Below are 12,243 nucleotides of genomic sequence, written 5' to 3'. Positions count from 1 at the left end.
GTATATAAACACTAACTGGTAATATATAATCAAGGAACTGATTTCTTATTCTGTATATTGATAGTTAACTGTTGAACAGTTTTGTCTCTAAGATGTGTTTATGTTCTAAAATTTTATGATGTTCTTGTTAATGTCATTAGTAAAATATACAAAATAAGGTAGTGATTGGGTGCCTTCTTCTCAAAGATATTCCATTTTACAAGTAGTGTAGATGTGAAATGGTGCTATGCATATGCCTAACTATAGCCAGTTTGCTGTTGCCACTGGCATTACAAGAGGCAAACATTTTCATCAAAAAATTTTGATAGTAACTTTTCCTCAGTAAATAGGAGCTAGACCTGAAATTTTGGTTACTAGTAGCTGTATAGGAAAATATTCTTTTCGCCAAAATAGCAAAATTTTTATTTCTACTGTCTTATTACCATAACAGCTTCCACTCTGTCCTCTCAAGGCACCACTTAATCTTGCATATCCTTTCTCCATTTCATTTCTTGTTCACAGCACTTTGCAAACTCATCACTGTATAAAATATCACCCTGTGAGACTGAAGGCTTTATGAATGCAGAGATCATGTCTTTCTTCATCTTTGTATCCCTACCACCCAGAATGGTGCCTAGCACTTGGTGTTTGCTGTGATGTCTGGCCCTCACTCTTCTTCTTTGTAACTCTTATAAGCTCGATCTTGTCAGTTATTTTAAATCCCCAACAAGCAGACTGTGTGCCCAAATTGCTTTTCTGAAACTTTATTTGAAAGCTTATTAGCAGCCCTCTTCTAAAGAAAAATCCATGGCTTCTACTCAGTTCTCGGTACCCCTAGCCCTCAGCAGCATCTGATGCAGTCCATTTCCCTCTTCTTGCATCTCCTAGTTCTTTTACTAGCTTTTAGGCATCACTCTTCTGGTTCATATATCTTGCTCACTACTTTCCCCATAATTTTCTGGTTATAGAATTTTCATTACTTTGTATAAAAGTGTCCACCTTTGCTGCTTTATCCTTTCCTTTATTTGTTGTTTTCTTTCCTTTAGATTCTCACCCAGTCCCACAGCCTCATTTCTACAGAGGTGACTCACAAACCTAAGTCTTTAGCTTGATATCTGAATTCCAGGCTTATTTCTAACTTCTTCCTCAACATTTCCATTTTTATATCCCAGCAACACCTACGCCGAACTTAGCATGCTTCCCCAAGTTAGTGCTTCCTTTTAACTTCTGTTTGTATTAATAGCACCACCATTCCCCCATTCACTGAGGCTTGAAATTAAAAAATCAGCTTCCTCCTTCCTCACTGTTTATAAACAGCCCATATTAAGTCATATAGATTCTGCTTCCACATTTCATGTAGTCTGTGGTTTCTCTTTCTCCTGCCACATCCTAATCCAAGCCCTAATCAATTCTATTCTTACTAAAATAACGATCAGTTCTTTCTCCCTTTCCTCAATCTATCCTATATTTTTTTAACCTCATTCTTTCTAAGATATAATCATATAACTTATTTAAAAACTTTCAGTGCTTTTTCTTTCCTACACAATAAAATACACATTTCTCAGCCTGATACGCAAAGTTCTGATACACAGACCTCTCATTCTGTTAGAAAATACTTAATGAATATGTTTGAGCCAAGCACTGTATTAGGTGCTAAGGATGTGAAAATAAAAGATAGAGTCCATGCCTCAAGGCATTTAGTGCATTAGAAGAGAAAAGCAAATAGATAATAAAAATTTTGTGAAACCACAGAGATAAAGGTATGCAGAGAGGATTATGAGAGTACTAAGGAGACCTACTTAATAAGCCTAGCTTTGTATACATCTGGTAATTGACACATTATCTTTAGTTTCAGATTTCTGACTGAAATTCAATATATAAACATTAGAAATTTAGTTGCTTGACAAATTTTGGCTTCATTTTATAGTACTCTGCTGCCTTTGTGGCTTCATATGGCATTCCTAATAACCCCAAACTGTAGTGGTCAATAAATACTTAATTTACCCTATTTTTAGAACAGCTATTTGACAATATAAGTAAAATAATTGTAATAGCATCCAAGCATTTTCTTTTTTAATGGTTGTTCTAGAATTTGCAATATACGTGTGTAACAATTCAGTCTGTCTTCAAAGTACATTATACCACTTCACCTATAGTGTAAAAACCTTGCGATGGTACCCTTCCATTTCTCCCTTCCTGTCCTTTGTGCCATTGTTGTCATACATTTTACTTCTGTATGTTTATAATCCCCACAATGTTTGTATTATTTTTGCTTTAAATAGTCGATTATCTTTTAAAGGCATTAAAAAATTTTTATAGTCGCCCACATAGTATATGCAGCAAATAGTATTTATGGCATTCTTTATTCCTTTGTGTAGATCCAGATTTCCATCTTGTAATGGAATGATATGTCTGCCTGAAGAACTTGCTGTAACATTTCTTGTAGTGCAGGTTTACTGGTGATAAATTGTCCCATCTGAATAAGTATTTTTCCTTCTTTTTTGAAGGATATTTTTGCATAGAATAGAATTCTAGTTGATGATTCTTATTCTTTTCATACTTTAAAATTGTCAGTTATTCCCTTGTCTTTATGTTTCTTCTGCCTGGGGTTTGTTGACATTTTTAAGTTGGTGAGTTTGTCATTTTTATCAAATGGGAAATATTTTAGCCATCATTTCTTCAGCTGTTTTCCCTGGTCGACACCCACACCCCTCCAGCGCCACCACTCACACACACCTTTTTTGGACTGCAGTTACACGTATCTTAGGTTCCTGGCTGTTGTCCCACAAGTCACTAATACTCTGTCTAGTCATTTATTTTCAGTATTTTTTTTCTCATGCTTCATTTTGAATAGTTTCTGTTGTTATGTCTTTAAGTCTACCGAACTTTTTTCTGCAGTGTCTAATCCTCTGTTAGTCCCATCCAGTATGTTTTTCATTTTGAATATTTTATTTCTCATCTGTAGAAGTTCATTTTGGATCTTGGTTATCTTCTGTTTCTCTCTTCATCATTTTCATATTTTTTGTTACATTCTTTAGCTTATGGAGCATATTTAATAGCTTTTTAAAGGTCTCAATAATTCTATCATCTCTGTCATTTCTGGGCCTATTTATAATGATTGGGTTTTTTCTGCTACTTATGGCTCATATTTTCCCTTTTTTTTGCATTCTTGGGAACTTGATTGGATGCTAAATTTTACATTGTTGAATGCTAAATTTTGTTTTATTCTTTTAAAGAGTATTAAACTTTGCTCTAGTATTGCAATTATCTTGATTCTTTTGAGGCATGCTTTTAAGCTTTGTTAGGGTGGACTTTGATTAATCTTTAGTGGTAATTTAGCCCCCCTCCTAAGGTATTACACTTCTGAGACCTCTATCCAACCTTCCCATGTATTATGAAGTCTCTGTACTGGCTGGTGGGAGTGCAAAGTAGTTTCAGCCCTTTGTGAGTTTTAGGAATTGTTTGCTGTGCCAGTATGCAGTGGTTATTTCTAGTTTTGGACCCACACAAGATTCCTGTCATTCAGTTTTTGTATTCCGTATTCATTCTATTCAGTATATTGTATTCAGTATTCACTAATAGTATTCAGTCATTGATTCCAGAGAAATTTTCTATAGATCTTGCCTTTTTAGTTGTTTACTCTAGGAGGGTAATTTCCACAGCAATTATCTCTTTATGAACAGAACCAGAAGTCCTATATACAGGCAGTTTTAAAGGGCTACAATACATAAAAACTAATAAAGTTGTTATATTCAATTAATTATCTAAGTGAAATAAGTTTTATGTGCTGCATTTGTGCTTATTGGATTGGGACTTGGGGTATTTTTAACCCTAAATATACCACTGTTCTTTATTTTATTATAGGTCTGGCTCCATGCACCGTATGAACTTCATCTTTCCTTATTTGAACACTTTATTGAATTGCTCACAGAGTCCAGGTATTACTTGATACCTAAATTGTTAGCTGTTCAGTTATAGAAGAGATACTAGTACAGTGTATAAAATCTTCTTTCTCTTATAGTGAAGCTTCAAAGAATGCCAAGTTAATGAGGGAATTCCAGCTAATCCCAAAGCTACTACTGACTCTTCGAGATATGTCTTTATCCCAGCCTACCATTGCTGCCATTAGTAATGTTCTGAGCTTCTTACTGCAAGGTTTTCCCAACAGCAATGATCTGCTCAGGTAGTGAAAACTTCTGTATTTGTTTGTTAACTAAAAGTACCAACGAGGTTAAGATGATTGAGATGAACATAATTGGTTCCTATGCCTAGGTAACACGTGTAAAGTTAATACTATTCAAGATATTTGTAAGGCATGGAAAACATGAATGTATCTTGCAAAGCCAGTTGTTGCCACTAGCGAATAATAGAATTCTGGTGAGAAAAGTTGTTAAAATTATCCCAGTGAGGCTGATTGTCCTGCACATAAAAATGTTCAGTGTAGGGCTTCCCTGGTGGTGCAGTGGTTGGGAGACCGCCTGCCGATGCAGGGGACACGGGTTCGTGCTCTGGTCTGGGAAGATCCCACATGCAGCGGAGCGGCTGGGCCTGTGAGCCATGGCCGCTGAGCCTGCGCGTCTGGAGCCTGCGCTCCGCAACGGGAGAGGCCACAACAGTGAGAGGCCTGCGTACCGCAAAAAAAATAAATAAATAAAATAAATGTTCAGTGTAGGAATTCTTGGTCCACAGCCCTCTTCCCCAAGCCTTGCTACTTCTCAAGTGTACATGCAGAAGCACATATGCACATACATGTACACCCAAAGTGGACATGCCATGTCTTTTGTATTTGTTCTCTATCACCCAAACTGATGGTGGTATTTTATTGTTGTATATTCAGACCTTTTATGTGAGTATTATTTTGCTGCCAATGTGAAATATGGCTTAAGACATATTTATGGAGTGTATGTAGAACTGTTCTAATAGGCACATGATAATTCTCATCTTGACTGAAAATGGAAGGAAAAAAACTACCTAAGATATTTTCCAAGTAGAGAACTGCTTATATTAGACTAATCACTGCTTGTCACATAATTACTCAGGTATCACAGGTGAAATCACATATTATTGCTAGAGTATTCCCAGTAAACTAATCTCTAATTGGTGTAGCACATAAATCACTCATTTTATATACAGTTATCTTGAAAGCATTTTTTTTAACTTGGTGACAGATTTAAAAGTGGAGTTTAAAAATTATTTTGGAGCTTGTTATTATTATTAACAATATTTATTTAGGTCTTATCCTGGTGTTATGATGATCACTTTGCTGAAATTATCACTGAAACCTATCAAGGCTTTTATTTTTCTCTACATTACAAATTAAGAAATTAAAGCCCAGAGAAGTTAAGCTACTTGCCCCAAGTAACATGATTAAAAAACTGATAGAGCTAGGATTTTAATCTTACCTGTGTTTCCAAAACCCAAGTACTTAACTACTAGGCTACAGTAGATCCATATAGATAATGTTAGGACATTTTAATTTGGATCATACCATTTGGTTTTTGAAATTTAGATAAGTGCATTAAAGGACTCATATTTCTGATGAAGTATATTTTTCCCTATACGTATTTTAAAACATTATAGCATATATAATGTTAATTGCAACAGTTCGAGGGGAAGCAAATGAAATACAATCATGTGAGGTCTGTAAAAGAGTAGTTAAAATAAGAAGTACTATTTTGGTTTCCATTTCTTTGCTTTTTGTTTCTTAGTGTTTTGTTGTTTGCTTTGGAGAGAGAAAAAAATAAAATCTATAACCTCTTTTTTCTTGTATTTAAAGGTTTGGCCAGTTTATTTCTTCTACTTTACCAACCTTTGCAGTTTGTGAGAAATTTGTAGTTATGGAAATAAACCATGAAGAGAAGCCTGACACTGGTGAGTCAATTCTGGAGCTTGGAACCTAATAACTATACCCTGTTTTCTTCTGACACAAGTTAGACCTGAATTATATGTGACACTGTTATATTACTTTTCTCCTTACATTACTTTTTTTGGTCTTTCACAGATGTATTTGTCTTAGACCAAGCCTCTACGATATGCAGAAGTACAGAATTACCTACAAATTGAATAGGGTGTGAATTTACTTTAAAAATAAAATCTTTCTTATTTTTACAGGGTTTATAGCAATGTTCCTTTAAATAATAAACTCTTCCAATTAATTTTTGAACATTATTTTTTTTTAATTTATGTAAAACTCTTCAGAAACATCAATTCTTGCTAAAGTGAATTGTATCTATATTGAGGTTATTTTTATTTCCCTGTTAAATATTTAATAGTCATTGAGGGAAAGAACATTTTACTAGAATCACTCTATGTAAGTGTAGAATAAAATTTTCTTAAGTTGTAGTTCCTAGGCCCATGACAACCACTTTAAAAAAAAAAAAAACTTTCCTCCCTTGAAGCATATTTTTCTCTTGTTAGAATGTATTTTTCCAGTTATGTATTCTAGAGCAGGAGATTTGCTTGGAAAACATCAAAAGGACCTTTAGATTAACCTGTAATTAAATTCACAATATTTTATATTTGTTCAGCATTATTTACATTATTATCCTGTTACATTATTCCCAAATTATGTCACATAAATGATTTTCTTTAAAACTCTTACAACCCTATCCATCTGGGAGTTCTCTTCCACATTGGCTGTATGAGTCAGAGCACAGCCTCTCCGGTGCTTCATGAATAAGCAGAGAAAGTGGTGTAATTATGTTTTTCAAAGGTGAAACAGAGATTTGAGAGGCTGACTTCTACGAATCATAGAGCAGAATATAAGGCCAGTAACCACTTACTTCCTACCTTTTGTAAGAATGTTGATATTTCTTTGGTGAAGCAAATTAACAGTGGATGAGAAGCATATAGATCAAATCAATGGATAACACTTATTTAGTGCTTAATATTTGCCAGGCACTGTTAAGTGCTCTATATAATCTTACAACAGTCCTATGAGATTGGTCCTGTTTTTATCACAGTTTTACAAAAAGTGAGGACACTGAGACCCAGGAAGTTTAAGAGAAACTTACCTGAGATCATACCACTGCATTTGAACTCAGGTAGTCCAAACCAACACTCTAAGCTTTTAACCACTGCACTATTCTACCATATACAAAGATTATTTCTAAGTTCTGAATTAATATAAGCCAAGTAAATAGGAATTAAAAAGGGAAATCCTGGGACTTCCCTGGTGGTCCAGTGGTTAAGTCTCCACACTTCCACTGCAGGGGGGTAGGGTTCGATCCCTGGTTGGTGAGCTAAGATCCTACATGTCGTGCCATGCGGCCAAAAAAAAATAAATAGGAAAGTCCTTTTAAAATCTTTGGAACTGTATAACATGTTTATTTCAAGTATAAAAAAAAAAGATATGGGAAAAATATTTCTCTAGTCTCCATATTTCTTGCTGGCCATTGAATTCAATAACTACAACTAGTGCTGTAAACTTTTTTTGACAGAGCACAGTGGATGTATAAATTAGGAAAATTTTCTCTTGATCTGCCAAGTTGATTAGACTAGTCTTTTCCTCATCAATTTATTGCCATTTGAAAGAATCGAGAAAGTCAGAAGTACATTGCTGGTCTTGTTAGTATATGACCTTGATTGTTTAATTGTGTGGACTGGACTGTCTTAAGTATAACAGGATGTTCCAAAAAATTAAAACCACAGTTTTTTCTTTCATGTAGCTTACATAGTATTCAGGATACACCTGCTGAAAAAATGGCTTGAATAATGCTGAATGGTGATATAATAATTAATGCAAAATAAAATAAATTGCATGAAAGGACAGTGCAATGTGGAGTAAAGCATCAGTTCCAGTGGAAAGAAGTTAACCTGGAAATTTCTTTCAGAGTTAATTGTTTTAAACTGTATTTGAAAATTAGTGGGACATAACTGACAGCGAAAAAAATAGGCATAAAAACTAAGGAGAATTCTTAATTTCTATGTGGATTGTAACTTTATTGAAAGGAAGTAATCCGTTTGTCAATTTAGGTTGTCCATTCCATTTGTCAACAAGGCAATTTGTAAATTACCAGTCCTATCTATGCCTGTTAGCTGGGGAGGGAATCTTGAGTTCCCCTTGGTAAGCTTAAAGCACCCTTCCCAATGATTAAGGCACTAAGTTAGCATTTTAAAAGATACTATTTAAAAGTAAAAATAGTCCCTTGCCCAAACAAGTAAAAGCATATAACCATGGTCATTAAACTTTAGCCTGAGCTTCAGTTATAGAATAAAGGAAAGAAAGCATGTGGATTGTGACTTATTAACCCCGAGCTCTTAGTGGCAGAGCTGGGCCTGCAACACTAGGCCATTGATCCCAGTCCCTTGTGCTTCCAGTACTCTCCATTGAGAACCGTAAGCTTTCTGTCTTCCTTTCTTCCCCAAGTTCTCCTGTGCATTTGTGTGCCTTTCCCTCTTGTCTGTGCTATTTAATTCTCACTTTACTTTATGTATTATAATTATTGAATAATTTATGCTTCCTCTTTTCATTTTTAAATCTGGAAATTTTAACCATTTAAGTCCTTCAAAAAGACTAGAAATTAAGGGTTTGCATTGTTATTTTTGTTCGTGTGATCCTCGTTTGATTACTTTACCCCTGTTGGTAGGAGAAGGGAATATTAATGTAAAAAAGGGTTCACAGTCTTTATTATCACTCGTTTAGATAATGTCTTAAGTAAATGAACAGTTTTCAGGATTCTAAAGAGAAATGTTGGACCCTTTTTCTTGTTCACTTGAGTGGAAAGTACTCCTAGAGAAAATGTTTTCTGAAAGATGTGTTTCAGTGAGTTTTCCTAGAACAGTGTTGAATATTTTTTCCCAGTTTATCAGCTAGGGCAATTTAATGTATTTATTTTCATTGTAGGAACTGAAGAAGAGTTTGGAGGTCTTGTATCTGCCAATCTTATACTTTTGAGGAACAGACTTCTAGATATCTTACTAAAACTGGTTTATACATCTAAAGAAAAGACAAGCATTAATTTGCAGTAAGTAAAATCTTTTGAGCATTGATGGTAATAGTTGCTACTACTAGTTAATTCATGGTAGACAAAAGAAAGATTTGCCACTGACTTTTAATAGATTTTTTTTTTACACCCTGATATTTATCGTATCTCAAGAATGAAACTCGTCTTATTTTTTTTTATTTGAAATCATAATCCTTTAATGTTTGTTTTGTTTAATCCGTCTATCTTTGAATAGAGCTTGCGAAGAGCTGGTCAGGACGCTGGGTTTTGACTGGATTATGATGTTTATGGAAGAACACTTGCATTCCACCACAGTTACGGCAGCCATGAGGATTCTTGTCGTCCTACTGAGTAATCAGTCTATTCTCATCAAGTTCAAGGAAGGACTCAGTGGTGGAGGGTGGCTGGAACAGACAGATTCTGTCTTAACCAATAAGATCGGGACTGTATTAGGTATGGGACTTTACAGTCGGCTGCTTTGAAATAAGCTGTTGTGTTTTGCTTTTAAATCTTATGTAAGCTTATACTCTTCAGTTTGTCTAACAACCATTGAGTCATGAATTTTAATGAATGATAGAGTAAAAAGCATAAAAAGTTTCAAATTTGGCTTTTTTAATTGCAAATCAAACTGAAGTCAGAGACAGGATATTAAGATGTGAAAACTCAAGTAAATTTCTTATGATTTCTTTTTGTTGTATAGTCCCCTTTCTGATCTATAAATAATTTGTAAATTATCAGAACTGAATTAATAATAATATTTTGAGTGTTTATTCTGTACCAGTTACAAACACTTTTCAGTTTCACAATAACTTATTTCATTTTCACAGTAACACTGTGATATATAAATACCCATTTTACAGATGAGAAAGTCAAGGCATGGGGTGAAGTCGCTTGTCAGGTAAGAAGTGGCAAAACCTGAATCCAGGTCGCTCAATCCAAAACCCATGCTTTTAATAGTTATGTTATATTGCCACACAAAGATTTAAGCTCATTGAAGTTTCAGCCAAAGCTCCTTATTCTCTGCTCACTGGTTCTATGCTGTTTTCAACACAGAACTGAGCATTTAAACAATATTAGAAAATTACAGTTTCCTGTGTTAGATTTATTTGAACTGGTATATATTTCTGTTCATATTAATGATCTTATTTTGGAAAATATATATTTAAGATAATGTTTTTATTGAAAATTATAGTCATTCAGTTCTTAAAGTATTTTAAAAATATATTTGTCTTTATAACATTACAGTTTAAAATCATATATAATTGTATTCTGCAATAAGCATTAAGAATAACTATTTAGGGCTTCCCTGGTGGCGCAGTGGTTGAGAGTCCGCCTGCCGATGCAGGGGACACGGGTTCCGCTGAGCCTGCGCGTCCGGAGCCTGTGCTCCGCAACGGGAGAGGCCACAACAGTGAGAGGCCCGTGTAACGCAAAAAAAAAAAAAAAAAAAGAATAACTATTTACGCTGTCAGGTGGAAAAATTAGGGATCAGAATTTAATATGTAATTTATCTGTTAAAAAAAAAATGTTCAAGTATCAATGCCTAGGTGCAGCCTGCACTACTTTGTCAAATGTTAAAGCAAATGGTAGGAAGATAGAGCTTACACCATAGGATTGTTTTATTGTTATTTCACATGTGAAAAACGTCTCAAGGAACGTTGTGATGAAGAAAGAAATTCACTGTGAAATGATTTCTCAAGAAAATTGTCTGCTTTAAAATATGCATTTTAAATTATTATCATTATAGAGACTTTTATAATCTGAAAAATAGATTGCTGTTTTGCATTGACTCTGGGAGAAAGATAGAGCCAACAAGTGTCATAAACAGTTTCATAGCAAGAAATTTAGCTTTTTGACCTTAATAGTAGCTAGTAGCTACTAAGAGAATAAACAGTGAAAGGCACAATTCAGTGTGAGTTCGGAGAATGTAAGAGTTTTAAATGCTAATTGACAGCACTGCTTCTCACTGAAGGCCAAAATAATTCGAGTGTCACCTAGGACTTTGCAGTTTGCAAAATTATTTAACATACGTCATCTCACTTGCCTTTAGGATTCCAGACACGGGTGTATGTATTTTATGGTGTATAAGTTATATATTATAGGAAATAAACCTAATGAGTATACATTAAGAATTAATTTCTCTCTAATTAGGAAAATAATACTGTTAAATACATAAGGTTCCTGCATCAGACAGTAATATGTCTGAGTATCTGTCTTCTGATGGTCAGTTCTGTCCTTTTTTCTGTCCTACATCACTTCAGTAATATCAGGAAAAGGTGCTTTTAATTTATCTGACCTACCTGACTTCATGTCTTAGAATTTATTTGTGCTTCATTGATACCTACTTGTACATTGCATATGCTGCTTTGGTTCTAAAAGAGAAATCTAGGTTTTTAATTTAAATTTGATTCAATTTAACATAATTTTCCCTGAATATCTATCTGTTACATACATACTTGTGTATATATACGGATGTATATCTATAGCTACATATATATAGATATATCATCTCATTTGATTCTATTTCTCTTTGATCTGATGAACAACCTAAAGTTTTTGAATGTTGTATTCATATTTCTTAGTTTTTTGTCAGATTTTTCTTTATAAAAATAACTTCCATGTAGCTGTAACTTGAATCTAAATTAATGCTTAATTGCTAATAACATATTAGATATTCCTTAAGATCAATTATGGGGTGGAAATAGAGTGTGAAAATTTGGAAAGGAAAATAAATGCTAGTATTGGTTTTCATTTAGGATATATAGTTTGATCAAAATTTATTTTCCTACTTAATGTATAAAATGCCACTTTATGTTTTCTGATTTCTGAAGGCTCAGACTTTTTTATATTCATGATTTCATTTAGAATTTACTACAAACAAAAATCACGCAGCATCCTAATGCAGCCAGTTTTTCAGAAATGTGGCAATGCCATTGAGAAGGCCAGCGGAGACAGTGTAGCTTTACAGGCTCCAGGTCCTAGTGCCACCACTCATTAACTTTATGACTTTGAACAAATCGCATATTTTCTACATTATAAAAAGTATAATAGGGCTTCCCTGGTGGCGCAGTGGTTGCGAGTCCGCCTGCCGATGCAGGGGACACGGGTTCGTGCCCCGGTCCGGGAAGATCCCACATGCCGCGGAGCGGCTGGGCCCGTGAGCCATGGCCGCTGAGCCTGCGCATCCGGAGCCTGTGCTCCGCAACGGGAGAGGCCACAGCAGTGAGAGGCCTGCGTACCACGAAAAAAAAAAAAAAAGGATAATAGCAGTTTCTTACTCACATGCTCATTGTCTAAGAAATGAGATGATACATGAAAG

General features: G+C 34.7%; 1 protein-coding gene across 8 annotated transcripts in view; it reads left to right on the top strand.

Annotated features, from left to right (window-relative positions):
* The window catches only part of WDFY3 (WD repeat and FYVE domain containing 3), a 275,458-nt gene that overhangs the window by 186,107 nt on the left and 77,108 nt on the right, over positions 1-12,243 (top strand). For all 8 annotated transcript variants that reach the window (XM_055086060.1, XM_028492000.2, XM_028492001.2 and 5 more), the window contains 5 exons: positions 3,844-3,917; positions 4,001-4,162; positions 5,756-5,850; positions 8,825-8,945; positions 9,160-9,377. In XM_055086060.1, coding sequence (XP_054942035.1) covers positions 3,844-3,917; positions 4,001-4,162; positions 5,756-5,850; positions 8,825-8,945; positions 9,160-9,377 — 670 coding nt within the window. The remainder of the gene's footprint in view (positions 1-3,843; positions 3,918-4,000; positions 4,163-5,755; positions 5,851-8,824; positions 8,946-9,159; positions 9,378-12,243) is intronic.

This window comes from Physeter macrocephalus, chromosome 7, assembly GCF_002837175.3.
Source record: "Physeter macrocephalus isolate SW-GA chromosome 7, ASM283717v5, whole genome shotgun sequence".
Lineage (NCBI taxonomy): Eukaryota > Metazoa > Chordata > Mammalia > Artiodactyla > Physeteridae > Physeter > Physeter macrocephalus.
Note: the sequence above shows the minus strand (reverse complement) of the source record. Positions and strands in the feature narration are given on the sequence as shown.